General features: G+C 36.4%; 2 protein-coding genes across 3 annotated transcripts in view; both read left to right on the top strand.

Moving 5' to 3' along the window:
• The window catches only part of LOC116732180 (butyrophilin subfamily 3 member A3-like), a 24211-nt gene extending 14706 nt beyond the window's left edge, over positions 1 to 9505 (top strand). Inside the window, 9 exon segments of the mRNA XM_032582173.1 lie at positions 1395 to 1602; positions 1683 to 1973; positions 7460 to 7558; positions 7666 to 7701; positions 8319 to 8345; positions 8601 to 8624; positions 8733 to 8777; positions 8866 to 9419; positions 9422 to 9505. Coding sequence (XP_032438064.1) covers positions 1395 to 1602; positions 1683 to 1973; positions 7460 to 7558; positions 7666 to 7701; positions 8319 to 8345; positions 8601 to 8624; positions 8733 to 8777; positions 8866 to 9419; positions 9422 to 9472 — 1335 coding nt within the window. The 3' untranslated portion in view covers positions 9473 to 9505.
• LOC116732181 (butyrophilin subfamily 3 member A3-like) overlaps positions 1 to 21740 on the top strand; it is a 22077-nt gene extending 337 nt beyond the window's left edge. Inside the window, exons 1-9 of one of the 2 annotated variants that reach the window (XM_032582174.1) lie at positions 14356 to 14802; positions 14954 to 15016; positions 16453 to 16824; positions 16905 to 17195; positions 17499 to 17597; positions 17705 to 17740; positions 19285 to 19308; positions 19420 to 19464; positions 19553 to 21740. In XM_032582174.1, coding sequence (XP_032438065.1) covers positions 14766 to 14802; positions 14954 to 15016; positions 16453 to 16824; positions 16905 to 17195; positions 17499 to 17597; positions 17705 to 17740; positions 19285 to 19308; positions 19420 to 19464; positions 19553 to 20148 — 1563 coding nt within the window. In that variant the 5' untranslated portion in view covers positions 14356 to 14765 and the 3' untranslated portion in view covers positions 20149 to 21740. Of the gene's footprint in view, positions 1 to 46; positions 110 to 14355; positions 14803 to 14953; positions 15017 to 16452; positions 16825 to 16904; positions 17196 to 17498; positions 17598 to 17704; positions 17741 to 19284; positions 19309 to 19419; positions 19465 to 19552 lie in introns of those variants that run through there. The other variant, XM_032582175.1, reaches the window with a different exon arrangement.

The raw sequence follows: 21740 nt of genomic DNA, 5'->3' as shown, positions 1-21740 counted from the left end.
TATAATTGCTGCTGTAATTTATTATTGTTTTTTTTTCTCATCCCAGATAATCGGATGATTCACTTTTATTTTCTGGCGCTTCTTTCCTCGCCTTGCTGTCTTGCTCCCGGTAAGTTCCTTTCATCTGTAAACCTCCTCCCACTCTTATCTGAGTCATTACTACGAAAAATAATCATTAACTGATCTGTTTATGTGATTTGCTGAATGGCTTCAAGGCGTAAGAAAATAAAGAACACCAGACCTGCAGCATCAAAGATCCATAACTCTATAAACCCAAATGTATAATTTTTTACTTCAAGTACTTATAATATCTCTGAACAGCACACAATGATTGAATTAAAAGTTTAGTCATAACTTTCCCTTGATCCAGGACTTGTACAGTCCTAGATAAAGCAGGACAGCTAACATTTCTGCAGACTCCACACATCCTGGACACAAACTGTCCAGTCTATTACCTTCAGGTCGTTGGTACAGAGCAGTATTTACAAAAAGCAGCCGCCACAAAGACAGTTTCTTCAACCAAACTATCTGCTGAACAAACACTCAACAGTCAGATTTCCCAGAATGAAACCATGAACTAATTCAACTTATTCTGTTTTAAAAACAATGTCTGTATGCATACTTATTTGAAAAACACTGTTTAGTCCCCACCAAATTTGTGCACTGAAGGTAAAATGGCAAGAAATGTAACATTTTTCTTTACGTGCACAAAGTTAGTCCATAAAACTGATTCTGATTTTTATTAATGCTCTTTTGGAACCAGCAGAGGAAGATGTTGAAATAGCAAATGTTAATGCTGCTTTATAAGTTTGTAAGAGACTTTTTATACATTTATAAATACCTGGTGCTGCAAATTGTCATTAATAATCATCTGGAACTTAATTTAATATAAATCATTTGGTTTAGAAAACTTAAGACATAACCACAAGGAAACTTTTTACTTTGAACACTTTTTTTTTTTACCCCTCCAGGGGGTCTTTTGTGGGCTCTAGTGTCCCTTATATGACAGTGGGCTGACAGGGAACAGGTAAGGAGAGGGGGGAAGACATGCGGCAAATATCGTCAGGTCCGGGAGTCGAACCCGCAACGGCCGCGTCGAGGACTCAAGGCCTCCAAATATGGGTCTCGCGCTAACCACTACGCCACCATGGCACGCCCTATGAACACTTCTTGTATTCAATTTAATTGTGCTACAAAATAAAAGAAGACTGATCAAGATTTTCTTTTCAGTTTCAGAGACTTTCACGGTTTCAGTAAAGTCTCATGTCTCAGTCCATCGAGGCCAGACAGCCACCTTACCCTGCTGGCTCACTTTCTCTGAGAGTGCAGAAGATATGGAGGTACGCTGGAATCACTGGAATGATGAGTATCATACTCCTGTCCTGCTTTATCAGGCAAGAGCTTTAGACAATTCATCCCAGAAAGCTTCGTACGCTGGCCGAGTCTCATTCGGCTTAAAGGAAGAAACATCAGGTGGATTAAAGGCAGGTGATGTCAGCCTGAAGCTGGAAAACGTCACAATTGAAGACGCAGGAAAATATATATGCTATGTCAGCAGCTCTGAAGATTATGACAGTGCATCTATTAGTCTGAGTGTGACAGGTGAGAACCATGAACCAGAACAAGAACAAAACCAAACAGAATGATGTCTACATCAAATGATCATCCTCTTCTTCTTCCAGAAACTGGACGCTCCCCTCTCCTGTCAGCAGTGATGAAAGACGATAACAAAGTTAATATGAGCTGCCAATCTGACGGCTGGCATCCAAAGCCTGAGCTGAGCTGGTCAGACAGCAAAAAGGCTCTAATCCCTTCTAATGTGTCGTTTAGCAAAAACTCTGCTGGTTTTTATTCTGTCCATAGTTGGGTTCTGGTCTCCAGTCCTTCTGAGGTCTCCTGCTCTGTTGGGCTCTTCAATGAAGCACCAAAAGTGGCCAAAATGTGTCTGAAAAATCCTCCACCATTAAAAGAAGGTACATGGTTTCACTTCTAGGGCTGCACAATATATCACAAATATATTGTGATGTGTGTCAAATATATTGACACACTTGACTTTGCCAAAAATGCTAAAGGTCACACAGAGTAAGAAGGACAGATAAGAGTCAAAAGAAAAAACAGGCATATTAGGACCTGATATGTCATCAAAATATTTGCCATTATTATAGCCACTGCAAGGCTTTCTGATCTTGTTCAGCCCTACACTGAAAAAAGTGATTTTGGAGAGTGGTAAATATGATCTATACAAATCATATAAAATTTAATTAATTTTTTCAGTCAGCCAAGAAATTATAAAATAATGGGTAAATTATACTCATGCTACCCATTCGTTAACATTAAAAACCATTACATAGGAAAATACAGTAAAATATACCCCCGAATCTTAAGTACGGTGCTCCAAAGTTGCGCATGCGTCAGACCACGTTTTTGAACGAGCGGGACAGGGAACTCTGCATCGTTTCTGCCATCGAACCGGGAGCTGAAGGTAAGCTATTTACATAGGTGTGCTGTGAATAATAGCGCGAAGGCAAATTGTAATATTTGAAATGATGAGATGTTACACTTCACTTATATTCGATGTGCATCTGTGTAACATGCCATTATTCGAAATCAAAGTTTGAATCTGTCCCTGGCACCACCATGGCAACTGCAGGTAAGTTGCAATGAAATGTTCGCGGTGTGCTTTTTACATTAGCCAGCATGTATGACTGTCTGACCGCTGGTTTTAAGGTTAGAAACTAGTCAACGCCAGCTTTTTCTAATATATTGAATGGGCGGCTGTTTAGGCAACACATAGACTGTAAAGGGGATAGTTCAGCTTTTGCCCAGTGGTTAAGGTATAATGGTCATTAAGTATCTGCAGGCCTCTGCTCCCATATCACGCTGCACCAAGATACAGGCAGTAAATACACTGGTGTCAATGAGGAACAATTCATTTGTGTATTTTCGCCGCTCATGAGAAGTCCCGTCTTAAAATACTACTATACTAACATGTCACCAACATATGAAATGACTGACGTGTTTTATGTTGTTTGCCTGTTAGCTCCGTTAGCTCCCTTAACATGGCTGCTAGAGTTGGTCTCCGCCGCGGTCTGTTTAAAAACAAAATGATCCGCTCTCCAGATTACCTGCATGCCTGCGTACGTGTGTCTCTGTTGTTAAAGTTTAGCGTTACTTCTCAGAGTTTTATTTTTACAATCGGGACTCTGAAGACTCATGTAAAGATGACGTGTCGCACGTCTTTTCCGGTCAGTCGTCATGGAAACAGGACGCTCATCTAGCGTGCTGATGTGGACCAGAGTGGAAACAAACATGTTGTAAAATGAAAACAAAGTACCACTGTATCCCACCTTTATGTGTGTAAACACACACTGTTGCTGCACCTAATTTTTCTAAAGGAATTGTGTGTTCAAGTAAAACATTTTAGAATTGATTTTATATTATATTGGGTATTGTTAAAACGTCAGTGCTTAATAAATGTTTTCAGAATCTTGTAATATTGTTTATGAAGCATATTACATCTATGAATATGATCTATGAAACTAATTCTATGAAGAATGAATATTAATCTATGCAATTACATTGCCTTTATTTTAGTGAGGTAAGTACAGTTATTTCTGCACAACAGACCCCTGTCAGACAGACAGACTGCTCTGATCAGAGGAGCACAGAGAAACTATGCAAAATATTTACCTTATGTTTAGTTTCTACCTTCATTAAAGAGCCTCAGACTAATTGTGATGTTAGATAAATGACTTGTAACTTGTTGGTTGTTAAAGGGAGAGTGGAGGCTCAATTCCACATCATGGTTTAAAACCAAACCTGCATGATCAGAATCTTGGACCCGGTGTCACAGCTCTCGTCTCTGCGGCATCACAATTCTGGGCCCCGTAAAGCATAATCTCTTGTTTATGAGGTTGTTCATGAGGTTAACATGAAGATAATAACCTCTGAACCATACATTAGCCCTTATATATTTCTTCTCCCAGGTACATGTCTGATCACTTCTTTTTCTCTTATTTCTGTTGCAGCCAGAGTCTTTGTATTGTTAAGGAAAAATGATTATTTTTAGTGCTTAATACAGTTAATCTTACGACATGTGTAAAAGGTATATTCAGCACTCTTATTTGGAACAGTTTTCTGTTGAGCATTTGGGATTGAGCAGATGAGCAGGCATTCAGACAAACAGGGGCCAAAATGCAGATCACTCAATGGAGTCTCCCTGCTGTGAGGCCGGGCCATAGGAGGCCATAAAATTAGCATTCCCGGCAGGGCAGAGAGACTTTAGATTTCACAGGTATCTGTGAGATTGTATCTCAGGTCGTTCTGTACTCAGAATGACCGTGGGAGCCACGGGGGGTCAGAGCGCACCGGTTTGCTTCTTTGTCTCGCTAGAAGACAGATGGCCCTTTGATCTTTGCGTAGATCAGGGGGAGTTACAAGTTTCTCTGAGTGCTTAAGGGAGTTTCCAGTTGGTCAACAGGAGGAACGCCTTGAGTGCATAAATTAAATAGAAAAAACACCCCCTTAGTATAAGATTACGTGTCAGGAGAGAAAATGCAGAGAGCGGCCACCATTTTGCCTTTTTGCATCGGCTCTCTCCAAAGACGCGTCTTTGCTTTTTGTTTGTCTCTGTTTTGTGTTTGTCTGTCTTCCCCTTGTCTGTCTTTATTTTTATGAGAAAAATGCATATCTCTGTTCCTCTGCAGTTTTGTTGTTGATTGCTTTTTATGAGATTAAACTCTGTGATCTGTGACGTCAACGCGCGTTGTTGTTTTCACTTTAGCAGCACGCCGCCACTCGCTGAGGATCCGGGACATTAAGGAGGAAAGAGCCAAACGTTTTGTCCAAAGTTAACATTAAATTATTCTTTCTTAACAGTATGTGGACACTCAGTATTTGCCCTCTCTTCAGTTCCTCTTGTCTGTTCTCCACAAGCAGGGACTCACTGATAGACCATTCTGCTTCCAGTTCTGGGGCTGACACACTCTCCCACGTCCCCACACCCAGTGTATCCTGTACAGGTATGCAAGTTTGCTAAATAAAATAATTAACATTGACCTTAAAGGTGTAGTTACCTTAACCAAGTTTCCATGTCTTAGGGAACCGGGATCATTTGCAGGCTTATATGGCTGGCAGCAGCGCATAAAATACAAGATGCACAATTACCGGGCCAAGCTAAGATCTCGAAAATATTCTTACCCGGAAATTGAAATCAACACCTTAAAAAGGAAGCATCCAGCTGATGCAGTGCCATCAAAAAATGTAAAAAAGCCCAAAAAAGCAGAGGTTAATTACCTCCCTGCGCACCTTACTGGTGAAAGCCAAGAGACACTGGAGAAAGAGAGGCTTGAATTAATTTGTGAAATAACAAAGAAAAACAATGCAAAGATAATTGCAGATAAAATGAATAAAACTTTCTCTAGCCGAAGAGTTGAAGTAGTCAGCCTATGCCCCTCTGTGATTGTGCTTAAAGAAAGGTGGCCAGCATTATTCACTGAGGCTCAGGTGAGAATGTATTTATAATTTTTCCTTCCCATCAAGAAACATTCATGTGATTACTATGAGATCTGGTCTGTCATTTAAAATTTTATTTGTGTCCTTTTATTTCCTAGATCAAGGAAGAGTTCAGACGTATCACGACAGTTTCCTTGGAGGAGACATTCATGCTAAAGCTTGATGAATACACACCAAGTCTTATGCAGCTTCTGCATGCTATAGGAGGGGCTGCTGGTTCCAAGATGCACCCTCTGTTGGACACTTTAAATGACGTATGTTATTTAACTTTTTTTCACAAATATGTCATTATTGATATACGTGAATTAAAAGTGAATTAATTTGTAAAGAATTGCTTTGTTGTGCACAAAGTTGAGCTCCTTACCAACTTAAACTACCCTTTGGTTTTTAAGCAATTCGGTGTTAGTGTATGTAATTCTCTCCCCACTCTCCACTAACAGTCTTTTCACTAAATTGTATCTCCCTACAGACACAGAGCATTGAGAAAAAAAAGGGATGCAGTTGTCTGCTGCCTCATTAACTACCTTGGTGAAAGACAAGATCTTTTCCATGACTGCCAGGTATGTCATTGATAACAGATGATTGATTAACTCAAGGGATCCTCTCCCCTTTTGGTCACTCCCCTCTGCTCTCCTTTAGATAAGTTGAAATGTATTGAAACAGCATATTCAATTAAATTAAAAATGTGTATCTTTTTTGTTTCTTTCTTTTTAACATGTAGGAATGTGAGGACTACACAGACAAAACAATGAAGGTGATCGTGATGCACAACATCATGGCTGAGGAGGATCCATCAGATGTGTCGATTGTGATTGAGGGAAACCAAGTGATGGAAGGATGTGGAAGCTGAACAAAGGCATGTGTACTGCTGATGGGACTGATATATGCCCTCAACCTTGACTATCCAAAGCAGCTCAAGAACACATTTGAAGCTTTTCAAAAACTTTTTTTTGGAACTTGATGGGGCAAAACTACTGAAGAAGGTCCACAGCCTCAAAAACAAGCTCATGCAATAGACATACATTTCCCCTCTTGTTCCAAGAGGATCTTTTGTCTGGACAGAGAGTTTTAATGGAGTATAGTTTTATATTTTTGTTCTCTTCCCTCCTCTGCTCCACACACAGACACAGAAATATATGTACCGATGGATACATAAGTATGTTGCAGCCTCTCTCAGTTTTTTGTTGTGTATAAATACACCTGCAGATTTCAGATTTGCTCAGTCACTGTTGTGTGAGGCTGAAGAAACACAAGTAAGAGTTTAGATACAAGAAAATCTTCATGTGATTGGACAGCCCTTGCACCTCTGCTCTGATCTCCTCATTTCTCCTTTTCTCTGATCAACTCCTTTCTTATTGAGCAGTCTGGATGTTCTAAAGCAGAGATATGTTTTATTGTCCAACATTACTGAAACAACAGTTGAAGTTGTTAGGTTATAACGCAGGTTCATTATTTGAAATGTTGTGTGACACTGTTGTGCTGCAGTTTATTCTGTGTTTTTGTTTTTGATGACTTTATGGATTAAAAACATTGAGAAGGTGTACGATCTGAATGTCTTTTTTGGGGGTACATCTTACCTTCTCTGAATAAGTAATAGTTATTAACTGATTTTAATTAACTTTGATTTATAATTATCAGGTATTACCTACTAGCAAACAAGACATAGTTTTACCTAATTTAACTGAGTAAGTAGCTGTTGAATATATACATAAATATGAGGTAAGTTTACCCAATTTCTTTAAGTATTTCATATATTTTTTGTTCAGTTACTTTATACTCAATATATGGAATTGAATTGACCCCAAAAGAGTCAATGCAAATTGTTACCTCAGATTTATTAGGTAAATTCTATAGATGAGTTTTTTCAGTGTATCATCATGTATTCTTTTTTTAGTTTTCTATGAGGAAGAAATTTACTAGAACATGTTTGTTATATATTATTCAGAGTCAGGATGCTCAGCTGGATGGGTGGCCTTTGGGATACTTCTGGCAGCTGTATTAGCTGCACTCGGAGCCTTGTACTTTCTGTACTTCAGGAAGAAAGGTAAATGTTTGATTTACATCAGAGAGCATGCATTGATGACAACATTTAAAGATGCTGAGATTTTAATGAATACTGATTTCATACTTTGTAATATGTTTTCATTTCAGTCAACAAATCAAAATCAGGAAATGACGCAACTGATGGTAAGAAACACTTCAGACACCTTAAACATATTTATTTAGAACAGTTTTACAAACTTTCTGCTCAATGTCACCTTCCTTATATTATAAAACATGAAATATGTCCACATATAAGACAATAGAGACACATACAGCCCCTTGCAAAATTATTTGCATCCCTCTTTCACATTTTTTCACATGACTGAATGTGTGTTATGGGAGAAGATTTGATATTATAAAACAATGTTGTGTAGTCCATCACTGGAAATATTAAGAAAAATAATACATGGTTTTCAAATATCTGACAAAATTGTAAAACTTATGGAGCTGCCTTTACAGCATAATAGCGTAAAGTTTATGCTGTTATTCCCCCAAAATGGTACAAATACATTTGGAAATCATCTAACGTTTTTATAAAATAATGTTGAAACTGGTATTTCAATGATCAAATTCTTTTTAATGTCTAGAAATAAGAAATTTTAAATTTAAACAATGAAATCTAAATTGTCCATATAGCTGTCAAAACTGGACCTCAGTGTCCACCCAAAACGTCACTGTGTAGCGTCATCACACACAAAACAGATATGAGAATAAAGGACTGGTCAGAATCACTTCCTAAAGTTTTATTTTTTATCTTCCAGGGGCCAAAATCACAAGCAATCCTGAAGGTAAAACAGAAGGTGTAATTCATATTTACTTATTAAGGACGCTTATTGTTTTTGATTTCTCTAGATGTTTGAAGACATGAGAGGAGAGCAATGGAAACATAAACTTATTACATATCTTTACAGTGTTGTTCAGATTTTCAGTCAAAAAACAGAATGTTTGATGAACCTCAGTCTTGTAGAGATAATTTTAAAGCTCTTGTTGTATTCACTGCATAAAACAACTATAATATCATGTATTTTTGTGTTTTCTTTCAGAGAATGAACTACTTCTATTAAAAAGTAGGACACAGTATTTGAAGCTGCACATATTAATTATAATCAAAACGAAACCTTTATAATACAAAATCATATTTCTAAGATGTTTTTTCTTCTTGCTTTTCTGTCCAGCAACACAGCAGCAAGCAGTTCTATTGGAAGGATCCAAGAATTATGGTAATTTTACATTTATTTAATATTATTATTACTTAGCATTTTTCTTCATTATTATATTGATTATAATCAAATTTTCAATATTTAACAGAGAATGTTCAACTGGTGGACACAGGCAATCCGCTAATAAAAATGAAGGATTCTATACTGAGAGATAATATTGATGCAATGTTTCCTGATGGAGACAGAGTCACCTGTCTCACTGCAGTCAGAGGATCACCTGGTTTCTCTTCTGGACGACACTACTGGGAGGTTTCCTTACAAAATGCAAATGTAGGCCCCAAGAAGTCCTGGTGGATCGGAGTTACAGATAAACATGAAATCCCTCATGATGACAGTTTCCCTCCAACCACAAAAAATGGTTTCTGGTTCTTGTCTTCTTGCCCCAAACAGGAGGATACTCTTGAGTTTAGCACTGAAACAGAGACATTCATTTATGTCCAGTCAAAACCAAAAACAGTCGGTGTGTATTTGGACTTTGATAACAGAGAGCTCTCCTTCTATAATGTGGAAGAAAAATGTCTGATTGGATCTCTGGCAGCAAAATTCACAGGTGAAGTGTTCCCACTTTTTAACCCTGGAAAAGGTGACAAATCACCTATGAAGGTATTACAGAAACCTGTGCAGGATCAGTCAAATAACACTGAACCTGTGGAGAAATTACAAAAGGCAGAGAAGGACCAATCAGATATGACTGAGAATCCAGAGGAAGAAATTTAAAAGTGGTACAAATGAAGACGGAAGAAGAAGAAGAGGTTGGGGGGGGACGCCGCACAGTGTAATGTTGTCCTGCATGCAGCAAAGTCCAAAGTAAAAGTTAATAATCAATAGAAAAATTTATTTAGATTAAAATGTACTTGTTGCACTCAAAGTTTAAGAAAGTACAAAAAAGTTTTATAAGCTGAACACTTAGATTTTCTGAAATTTAAGATCAACATCAATGGTAACAGTTTGTCTTGAGAAACATTAAATGTCTTCACAAAATGCAAGTTGTGTTTATGTCTGAACTCACTGATGCTGGAGCTTTCATCAGTGAGTTGGGGTGCGCGGTGTGCAGAGTAGTCCGATGTTGTTTCTTACTCATTCTGCTGCAGTTTGCTCAATGTTGGCGCGCAAGACGTAACTGACAGAATCCTGTTTAGGATTTTCAAAATAAAAGATCCGGACGTATTTAATTATTTCTTGTGCGGCCCGGTACCAACTGGTCCACGGACCGGTATCGGTCCGCGGCCCGGTGGTTGGGGACCACTCCTGTAATGTGTTTCAAGTCATTTTTCTAGTTCATATTAACTGACTCTGATACCTATTGTAAAACTGACTAATCTATTTTCCTTTTGTCAACAGATACTAATTCAACCTTTTATATGGGTTGTTATAAATATTTTTTATGTTGTTATATTTTGAGGCTATACAAAGCTGCCTTTTCTCACTACCTTCTATAAAATGTATGTTTTTTGGAATAGCTGTCAAAGTGATGTTTTGGAAGCTAATTTGACTTTAACTTGAATTAATTTATTTTTTAGGTCAGTATATGATGTTTATATGATGTTTAACGGATACATATTTCAGGGGCGACTCAGAAGCCTGTCTAATAGATTTTATCACTGCTTTAGAGCCTGTTGGGGCCTCAAAGCATTGGGAGAAATGTATACACTTTAATACCTGAAACATTTTAGCCACAAGAATGGGAAAGCATGAATTATTTATTTTATGGCAGCTCAGTATCATGAAAATCTCCTTTGAGTCTCAACTTTAACTATTTACAGGCCATGATACATCAATCACAAAATGTAAAAAAAAAAATTACAGCTTGTTGAAAAATTGACTTTTTATAGTCAATCAATAAAACTTGCATGAAATGTTTGAAAACTGTTAATTACCATAACTAGCATAAAATACATTTAAAAATGTGATACTGTGGTGGAATATTATGCAAGCTTTTTGTGTCAGTCTGTACTCAGATTGTGCTGATTTTTAATTTTAGATAATAAACAGATTAAAATTTGAAGGAACAATAGAAGATAAATATGTGTGCACTCAATGTCCCTTCAGTTTTTTACCACCTCTTGTTGTAAATGTTTTGTGTTTCTAACTGAAGATTTCAGAACATTGTATGAGACATATTCGTTTCATTTTTTTTAAATAAAGAAAAATATAATAATCTGTGTGCCATCTTTTTTTGTTTTACATAAGTTTTACCTTACAATCAAGAAAAGTCATCAAAATTTCTTACTTACTTTCAGGAGCTTTTTTAATGTGGAATAAAATAGATTGTAATGTAGATTCTACAACATGATTCAAAATTAAATATGGAATAACAATATAAAAATGTGAATTAATTGAAATAGACCACTATTTGCCTTCAGACATGGTTTCTGTGTTCAATTTATTTTTGAAGGCTAATCGAAAATATTTTATAAACGATGCAATCGACTTATTACAAAATATAATTAATTAAACTAAGTTTTGATAATTTTATTTGTGGATTCTGGTTCAGAGTTCAGTTGAAGAGAGGAAGTACAGACATATTGGAGACCAGAAGATTGATCAGATTGTTAAAATATAAGCTGTTTAAGAAGACCAATCGTACAGAAAACAGAAACTAATACATTAAAAATGTTAAAATGTTTGATTTGTATTACTTGATCATTGGTATCGATTTATATGGTCTGAGTTTTTTACTCCAAATTCTGACGGTGAAAATGATTTATTACATGAAGAAAAGGTCAAACTAGACATTTATTTGCTAAAATGGTGGCTGGACTCTCATTTTTAAAAGTGGATGGCAAAATTTCTTTTCAATGCAGAATTTTATAAATCTATGAAGTTTTTTTTTGTTTTGTTTTGTTTTTAAGAAGACAAAAACAATGAATCAACACAGTAAACATCAAGAGACTGGAGATTCCAGATAGTATTATAGCATTTCTAGTTTACTGGTATTCTAACCAGAAAATGCAGGTAAAATGGTTCAATAACATCTCTGCCTGTTTTGGCAGAGTAATGGTGTGAGTCAGGATGGGCTTCTTTCACTTTCCTTGTTTAACTTGATGACCTGTCAAAAGAAATGAACCTCTAAAACTGGATGTTTGCTCAGTGATACTCTGGTCAATCACTTTATGTATGCTGATGACCAGCTGTCCTCTCACCAGCAGTGCTGCCTTTCAGCAGTTACTGAATATCTGCTCTGATTATGGGTTAAGATTTGATGTGCAGTTTGATGCTAAGAAAACTGTTATGAAGGACTAAGGCAGGCAAAAAACTTTGTTTTCCTGATTTTTTTTCTGTTGGGTTAAAAGTTAAGAGATTTTGTTCAGGAACTAAATGTCTGGGTCACTACATCACAGGCTGGTTCTGTGATGATAATGATGATGAAATTTATCAGCAGTGTCAGATATTGTACGCCCATGCAAATTCCGTGGAGAAAATTTCATATGTGTACCGACGAGGTAAAAATAAGTCTATTCAAAGCTTATTGTACATCCCTGTACACAGCCCCTTTGTGGTGCACATTTTAAAAAGCTAGCATGCAGAAGGTTAATCTTTGCTTTTTTATGTTTTGTGTGTGTCATGTCTTTGTTCTTTTTTATATCTACGTGGACCATGAGTCTGTTGAATAAAACAATCTATATACTTTAAATGCAGTTTTTCCAACAAGATCTTAGAGTTTTGTTGGAGAACAAACAGCATCATGAGGACCAAGGAACAGCAGACAGATCACTGTCAGTAATTTCAGCTCCTGACAGTCAAAGGTTTTAGAATAATGTGTCAAAGTTGAGCATTTTTACAGACAAGCAGGATATTTTTACTGAGTGTAGAAGTATGAAGGAAAACAGAACAATAAATGCTGCTCTTAAATGAAAAATGTTTTATTCTTGTTTAAGCCTGTAAATTAACTCCAAATATGTAATTGTGAGTTACAATAAAGAGTCTTTGCAGAGGAACGTTGCTCTCTGTTGACTGGAGCACATTTTGCAATAGACTTGACATTTGTAGTCGGGTTCTACAACTTTAAGATTTCTCGTTATGAGAAAAGTAATAATTAAGTATTCATCACAAAGAGAAAAGAAATGTTGAATGAGAATGTCTATTTCTTTGTTGTAAAAATGCTTGTTGGCAACAAAAATTATACTCTTGGAAAACCTTTTTTTTTTCCTGTGAAATGGTGTCACATTTATGAGGAAGATCTACATGCATGTTAAGAATGGGAGCCATTTGACAGCATTGTGTGACCAAGCTGGTCACCAGCAGGAGCTTCCAGGTTGTTTTTGGTTGCCGAGGCTTTGGTTTGTGAAATGTACATTTTTAAATTGACAATATGTCATGTTTCTTCATTATGTTTTGTTCACTCCAGTAAACAAAACATAATGAAAGTTTGTAAAACCTTCTCATCCCTGGAATCCCAAATTTGCGGCCGATAGCATTGATTTCAAGAGACTCTAGAACAAAGGACTTAAAAAGATACTTCAATAGTTTTACAACAATTTTCTTCTACTTCAGAAATTTTAATTTGGAGTAAAGCTGCTCTTGTCTAAATACAGTTTCTGACTGCTCTACCTGCCTGTAGTAACTTCATGAATGAAGGAGAAACATAGTTTAACTAAAAATGCATCAAACACAGAAACACACCTGCTGCTTATAGTAAAGTCAGACTCCTGGTTTGCACACAGGCTTCCTGTTTATAATGTTACTCCATCTGCAGAGCCTTTTGACCCATTTAGAGGTCAAGTGGATATGCTGTAAAACACTTATCACTGTCAGTAGTTTGCACAGTATTTTATGTACACATTAACTTCTGTGAGACTTGGTTTCAAAAGAAATATGGATTCAAGCAGTTTCTTCTGCCTGCATAAATTATTTTGTGGTGATATTTTTAGTTATTTTTACAAATTTTTTACTTTAGCTTTTAAAGTACCAATTTTAGTTCTCAGTTGTAAAGTCTTCCTCCTCCAGTATTATTTTAGATTACTGATTTTTTTTTTTCTTCTAAGTTAAAATAATTTTTGAAGTAGTCCTGTTCTTACTTGAATAAAGATTTCTGCATAGGACCCTTTTATTTATCCATTGTGTTTGTTTTTGTTGTTGATTTCTATTTGTTTTGAATAGGCGTGTCTTTTGCTTTTTTTCTGGGGCATCTTGTCTTATTGTTGAGCAACTATAGACTATAGAGCAACGTTTTTATAAACTACTACACAGTTAAATCTGTGTAAGAAAAATATTTTTGTGAAATCTTCAGTTTTTTTTCTTCTGTTTATGATTCAATTAACTGACGATATCTTACTTATTTTTAAAAAAATAACATTTATCATTTGTAACCTTTTAAATAAGCTACTGGAATTGTAATGAAGCTGTAAACCTTATTGAAAGTTTTTTTCAGTCATAGGCATCCAAGCATCATTTTCTTTTAAGGGATTTTTTATGAATAGTGGCTTAACAAGTTTGGTTACATATTTGTGTGACCAGGAAGGGGGAAGGGGGAGGTCTTTTTAAAACAAGATGCACCAGAACACAGAATAGTCCACAATATTTTATTTAAACAATTTCATTAAAACATTTCTTTTTTAAAAACATGGCTTCAGGCCTACTACAGATGGTACAAATGGCACTTACGATTCAGATGAGCGGATCAAGCACACCAGCCACTTGGGCAGCCGACATGTAGTAGGGGAAACAAAGACACACACACCTGCTCAGCTATAAACCTATCTGCCCCGCCCACCAATCAACTGCGCGCTTCTTGCTACACCTGGTGCACATAGTTGGGAGGGTGGAACACCATCCCACCACATTTGCATACGGAAATAGGAAGTAAACATAGCATTCTCTTTACGTCTGTTTCACGTCTTGTTTTATTATAGCCAAGCCACAGAAGCGAGCAGGTATCAGATCGTCCCTCCTGGACTTGAATCACGTCTAAAACTCGCCTCGTCAGGAGGAATCATCACCGTTTTTTAGTGGCTATATTTAAGTCAACTTTTGATTCACTGGAACCCAATGGGTAAACCGAGAGTTACAATCGCTGCTTTAGCAGGTAAATATGACCTAGATTTCATTCTGTAAATCTGGTCTCATCATGTCATGAGTTGTCCATCCTGTTTGTTTTTCTCTTACAAAGAGGATTGACACACAGTCCTCTTATAGCTCGGACAGTTTCTTATTGATATTTTTTTTTTCTATCCCAGGTAATCGGATGATTTATTTTTGGTTTCTGGGTCTTCTTTCTTCACCCGGATGCGCTGCTCCCGGTAAGTCCCGACATCATTATTTATAGCGCAGTATTCCCCTAAAAGTCCTTGTCTGCATGACGTCTTCATTTATCGGTTTAAAGTGACTTGCTTCTCCTGACAAATCCTTGGTTTGATCACCAGATCTTAAAATTTTTATGGAGCATTTATAGGACTAAAGTCAAATTCTTTGTTTGTACACTCAAACTTGATTCTGATCCTAATCAGAGCCGGCCAAAGCCTCCATGGGGCCCTAAGCGAAATATGGTTTTGGGGCCCTGAATTTCTGGTAATAGTGTGGATTGCTGCCATAAACAGTCAGAAGATTAACTCATTCACTCACCTGTCATAAATCAATACATCTCTCATAGTGATGGTTAAATTTTATCCTATATCCATGTATTATTTATTGGTAGTAAAAAGCAACAAAAAATAAACTAGTGTACACTGGACTTAAGATAGAATACACACACACAAATATTAATTGACATATTTGATTAAATTAATTTCTCTTAGGGCATTTCCGATAGTTAAAAAATAAATTTATAGCAGGTGAGTCTCTCTCACCTGACAGTGGAATGGTATTGGGCTGATTATGCGCTTTCAAATAATTTTAAAAGTTATTCTGCAGACATTTCACATAACTTATAAATTGATGTAAAAAAATGGTTGTTTTAGCCACTTCAATTATCATGTTCAGCAGCAAACAACATATCACCAAATACCACGTAGAGTGGCTCATCTCTATATTTTAACGCAGTTGCCATGTAGCCTACTTAAAGCACACCTACCTAAATCCCTTCTAATGTGTCCTCTTTCTTTTCTCTGTCCCTGAAGAATAAGTCCTTTTTTGCAACATTATTTTGCTAACTTATCTTCTACGGTGCTGTGGAGGTTTTCACATGCACTGCACGTTACACAGCAGCTGATATTACCAGTGAAGTGTGACGTAAAGAGGCCACCAGGGGGTCCCTAAGAAAGATTCATTTTTTCTTCTTTCCTGTATAAAGAATGACTTCTACATTCATTCATGAAATAAAAAATAGTAAATAAATAACTGAATCAGATCGTTATAATGAAATTGTGTGTTTTTGTTAACATAATAACATAGAAATCATTACTAAAAAAAAAACCTATTGTGATCTTTTGAAACCAGCAGTATAGAAAAATATATTACAAACAGCAAAAATATCCATTCACAACCACATTGTAAATGTTACTGGTTTACAAAAACATATTTTGATGTTTTCTTTTTTTATGTTTACCATGCATTGAACCGCAACTATCATTATTTATTGTTTGGGAAATTATTTAATATAAAGCATTTGGTCTACTGAAAAACCTAAGACAGACTTGAAATCAAGGGAACCTTTTACTTTGAAACACTTGACATACTTAATCTAATACCACAGCAAAATGAAAAGATGACTCTGATTATGATTTTCTTTTCTTTTCAGTTTCAGAGACTTTCACAGTTTCAGTAAAGTCTCCTGTCTCAGTCCAGCGAGGCCAGACAGCCATCTTACCCTGCTGGCTCACCCCCTCTCAGAGTGCAGAAGATATGGAGGTACGCTGGAATCACTGGAATGATGAGTTTGATACTCCAGTCCTGCTATATAAGGGAAGAACTTTCGACAATTCATCCCAGAAAGCTTCGTACGCTGGCCGAGTCTCATTCGGCTTAAAGGAAGAAACATCAGGTGGATTAAAGGCAGGTGATGTCAGCCTGAAGCTGGAAAACGTCACAATTGAAGATGCAGGAAAATATATATGCTATGTCAGCAGCTCTGAAGATTATGACAGTGCATCCATTAGTCTGAGTGTGACAGGTGAGAACCATGAACCAGAACAAGAACAAAACCAAACAGAATGATGTCTACATCAAATGATCATCCTCTTCCTCTTCCAGAAACTGGACGCTCCCCTCTCCTGTCAGCAGTGATGAAAGACGATAACAAAGTTAATATGAGCTGCCAATCTGACGGCTGGCATCCAAAGCCTGAGCTGAGCTGGTCAGACAGCAAAAAAGCTCTCATACCTGCTAATGTGTCGTTTAGCAAAAACTCTGCTGGTTTTTATTCAGTCCATAGTTGGGTTCTGGTTTCCAGTCCTTCTGAGGTCTCCTGCTCTGTTGGGCTCTTCAATGAAGCACCAAAAGAGGCCAGAATGCACCTGGGAAATCCTCCACCATTACAAGAAGGTACATGGTTTCACTTGTAGGGCTGCACAATATATCACAAATATATTGTGATGTGTGTCAAATATATTGACACACTTGACTTTGGCAAAAATGCTAAAGGTCACACAGAGTAAGAAAGACAGAAAAGAAAGAGTGAAAAGAAAAAACAGGCACATATAGAACCTGATATGTCATCAAAATATTTGCCATTATTATAGCCACTGCAAGACTTTCTGATCTTGTTCAGCCCTATCATCATGTATTCTTCTTTAGTTTTCTATGAGGAAGAAATTTACTAGAACATGTTTGTTATATATTATTCAGAGTCAGGATTCTCAGCTGGATGGGTGGCCTTTGGGATACTTCTGGTAGCTGTTTTAGCTGCACTCGGAGCCTTGTACTTTCTGTACTTCAGGAAGAAAGGTAAATGTTTGATTTACATCAGAGAGCATGCATTGATGACAACATTTAAAGATGCTGAGATTTTAATGAGTACTGATTTCATACTTTGTAATATGTTTTCATTTCAGCCAACAAATCAAAATCAGGAAATGACGCAACTGATGGTAAGAAACACTTCAGACACCTTAAACATATTTATTTAGAACAGTTTTACAAACTTTCTGCTCAATGTCACCTTCCTTATATTATAAAACATGAAATATGTCCACATATAAGACAATAGAGACACATACAGCCCCTTGCAAAATTATTTGCATCCCTCTTTCACATTTTATCACATGACTGTGTGTTATGGGAGAAGATTTGATATTATAAAGCAATGTTATGTAGTCCATCACTGGAAATATTAAGAAAAATAATACATGGTTTTCAAATATCTGACAAAATTGTAAAACTTATGGAGCTGCCTCTACAGCATAATAGCGTAAAGTTTACGCCCAAAAATGGTACAAATACATTTGGAAGTCATCTAATTGGTAAGATTTTTCATAACATAATGTTGAAACTGGTATTTCAATAATCAAATTATTTTTAATGTCTAGAAATAAGAAATTTTTAATTTACACAATGAAATCAAAATTGTAAATATAGCTGTCAAAACTGGACCTCAGTGTCCACCCTAAACGTCACTCCTTACATCTTTGAAATAATAACTATTTGAACAGATTGATAAGATTGATGAGATTTATCTGTATCGAGTGCCAGTTACTGCTATTCCTAAATAAAAGCTGTTGCAACTTAATACATTTAGAAGTCATCTAATTAGAACATTGATAAATACATTGAAGGTTTGAAAATATTATGAAATAATATTGTAGATATAGTCCACAACCTTGTCATCATACTGTACAGACTTAACCGCCACAAATGTGCTTTAAGTGTAAAGTATAGTTTATTTAGGATTTTGAGACAAGAGCAGTTTACCACAATAAGTCTGCTTTGGTACTGAGATTTAAAATGTCATCTCTTGACCATGTAAGAATTGAATTAAGAAAAAAGTTTAGATCTGATTTTTCCAGAGTAGTTTTCCATAATGTCATGAGGAAACTGGTAATTCAATAATCAAATTCCTTTAAATGTCTAAGAATAACTAAATAAATAAACAAGAAAATTTTCTTTCAGTACATTAAATCCAAATCGTCCATCTAGATATCAAAATACGAACCTCTTTATCGATCAGACCATCCTAGAAGTCACATTGTAACATCCACAAATATAAAACAGTTACAACAGCAAGTCACACTGGATTTACAATTCCTAAAGTTTGTACTTTTATCTTTCAACTGCTGAACTAATGAGCAGTACTGAAGGTAAAAAAGAAGACATAATTCATTTCTTTCTCTATGTCTGAGTCAGTTTAATTAATTTTAATTCAACAGAATTTATTTATATAGTGCCAATTCACAGCACGTCCACTCAAGGCACATTTAAGGACTCAAGTTATTTTGATTTGCCCTAAATGAATGAAGGCTTGAAATGGACACATTAAAAACATGAACTTATTACATATCTTTACAGTGGGTCAGGCTTTCAGCAATCTCACCTTCAAACTAGAAATGTCTGTAAAAGTGTAGATGGTTTTAAAGCTCTGTTCATTTTCGTGACATTAATTAATAAAAATTCATTTAATTTTGCATTTTTCCCTTAGACAATGAACCACTTCTGTCTGCAGGTAGGACCCAGTATTTGAAGCTGCCAGTGTTAATAGAGTCAAAACAAAACCTTTATAATGGAAAAATCTAATTTCTGAGATGTTTTTTTTTCCTATTGCTTTTCTGTCCAGCAACATGGAAGCCAGCAACTCCATCGGAAGCCTCCAAGTATTATGGTAATTTTACATTTAGTTAATATTATTGTTATTTAGCATTTTTCTTTGTGACATTATTGATTATAATCTAATTTCCCATTTTTAACAGAAAATGTTCAACTGGTGGACACAGGCAATCCGCTAATAACAATACAGGGTTCTATACTGAGAGAAAATATTAATGCAAAGTTTCCTGATGGAGACAGAGTCACCTGTCTCACTGTAGTCAGAGGATCACCTGGCTTCTCTTCTGGACGACACTACTGGGAGGTTTCCTTAGAAACTGCAAATATAGACCTCCTCAAGACGTCTTGGTGGATCGGAGTTACAGATAAACATGAAATCCCTCATGATGACAGTTTCCCTCCAACCAAAAAAAATGGTTTCTGGTTCTTGTCTTCTTGCCCCAAACAGGAGGATACTCTTCATTTTAACACTGAACCAGAGACATTCATTCATGTCCAGTCAAAACCAAAAACAGTCGGTGTGTATTTGGACTTTGATAACAGAGAGCTCTCCTTCTATAATGTAGAAGAAAAATGTTGGATTGGATCTCTGGCAGCAAAATTCACAGGTGAAGTGTTCCCACTTTTTAACCCTGGAAAAGGTGACCCAGGAACTATGAAGATATTACCTAGACCTGCGCAGGATCAGTCAAATAACACTGAACCTGTGGCGAAATTACAGAAGGAGCAGGAGGATTGATCATCCAGTTGCAATCCTCTGCAACTGGATGATTGCAGAGAACTGGATGTTTTGCTCCTTAAAAAAGAAGAAGAAAAACAAGACAAACCACATTGTATGATTTTTAAAAATCCTGTTTTGTTGGTAATTTTTGTTCAAATGTCCATTCTTCTGCAGGTTCAGATTCTACAGTAGTTGTCATAGTATCCTAGACATTTGAGAACATTCACTTTTTTTTTTAATCACTATGTTAAATAATTGAACACCACAATGCTGAAGCTGGTTTTTGATTTGTGGTGTGTTCAAGGACTATGTCAATTATTTTCTAGCATCTGAACCAACTTGGATACCTCAACATACCCGAGTTCTCAAATCTGAACTGAAGTGTCTTGATCTAAATACAGTTTATTTACTGCTTGTGTTCTCATCAATATTTGACAAAACTGTACATTTTGATGTGGTGAACTAATCTAATCTAGCTATGTATCGACACAAAAAGAAAGTCGTTGATTTTGAAATCCACTTGATCAGTATGTCCCAACCCTTGTCCTTAAGACTCACCGTCCTGCATGGGTTTAGGTGCTTCCTTTCTTCAACACACCTGACTCAGATAATTACAGCATCAGTTAATCAGCCACCAGTTGACATCAATTGTCCTGAGGCAGAGAAACGAATAAAACATACAGGGCGTTGTGTCTCGAGAACCAGGGTTAGGAAACATTGCTCTTGTTTAGATCATAAATGTGCATCTCAAAAGTCTAAATATCATCCAAAAGTTTATTTCATCAACTCAATGTGAAATGTTAAACTCTGAGACAGAGTGACCCAAACACAGTAACACCATGAACATTAAAGCTAGCATTGGAACTTTTGGCACCAGTGTGGTCAGATGCTGAGTCCTGCTGGAAAATTGAATCAGCATCTCTGCACAGCTTGACAGCAGATAGAAGCCTGATGTACTCTAATATGTCCTTGTAGACAGCTGATCTGACTTTGGACTAAAATAAAGTGGACCAACACTAGCAGATGAAATGCAACCCCAAGTCATCACTGACTGTGGAAATTTCACTCTTCCTTCAGGATCTGGGAAATTAACTTATGAAAAGACATTGGGCCATTGTGCAGCAGATGATTCTGACATCTTTGGTCCAGGAGGAGTTTCACACAAGGAATGTAATAATTTTGAAGCTCATGTTCTGGATTTGTCCATGTGGCGACTCACACTCAGACTTCAGCTGAAGTTCATGTACATTTCCTTCAAACTCTTAACAGGCTATGATTATCTTTGTTGCTTGTGGAGGTATTGTCCCTTCCACTCAACCTTCCGTAAATTTCTTCTCCGAGTACAGCCAGATTCTTCAGGATTGTGCTTTGGTAGATTGCTCCCCCTTGTGGAGGGCTTTGGTTAGTGTCTACTGGACAACTGTAGTCTTTCATGATTGTCCATGCAGGAACAGAAAAATGTTCCCAATGCCTGTATTAATTAATGCATTATTAATGCCTGTAATATTATTTTTGTCAAACAGACATATTCATTAGATGTCATTGCTTATGAAAATTTACAGAAATAATTACTTTAGATTTTTCATTTTGAAATAAATTACTAAACTACA

Source organism: Xiphophorus hellerii, chromosome 14, assembly GCF_003331165.1.
Source record: "Xiphophorus hellerii strain 12219 chromosome 14, Xiphophorus_hellerii-4.1, whole genome shotgun sequence".
Classification (NCBI taxonomy): Eukaryota; Metazoa; Chordata; class Actinopteri; order Cyprinodontiformes; family Poeciliidae; genus Xiphophorus; species Xiphophorus hellerii.
This window is presented reverse-complemented; position numbering and strand designations above follow the sequence as displayed.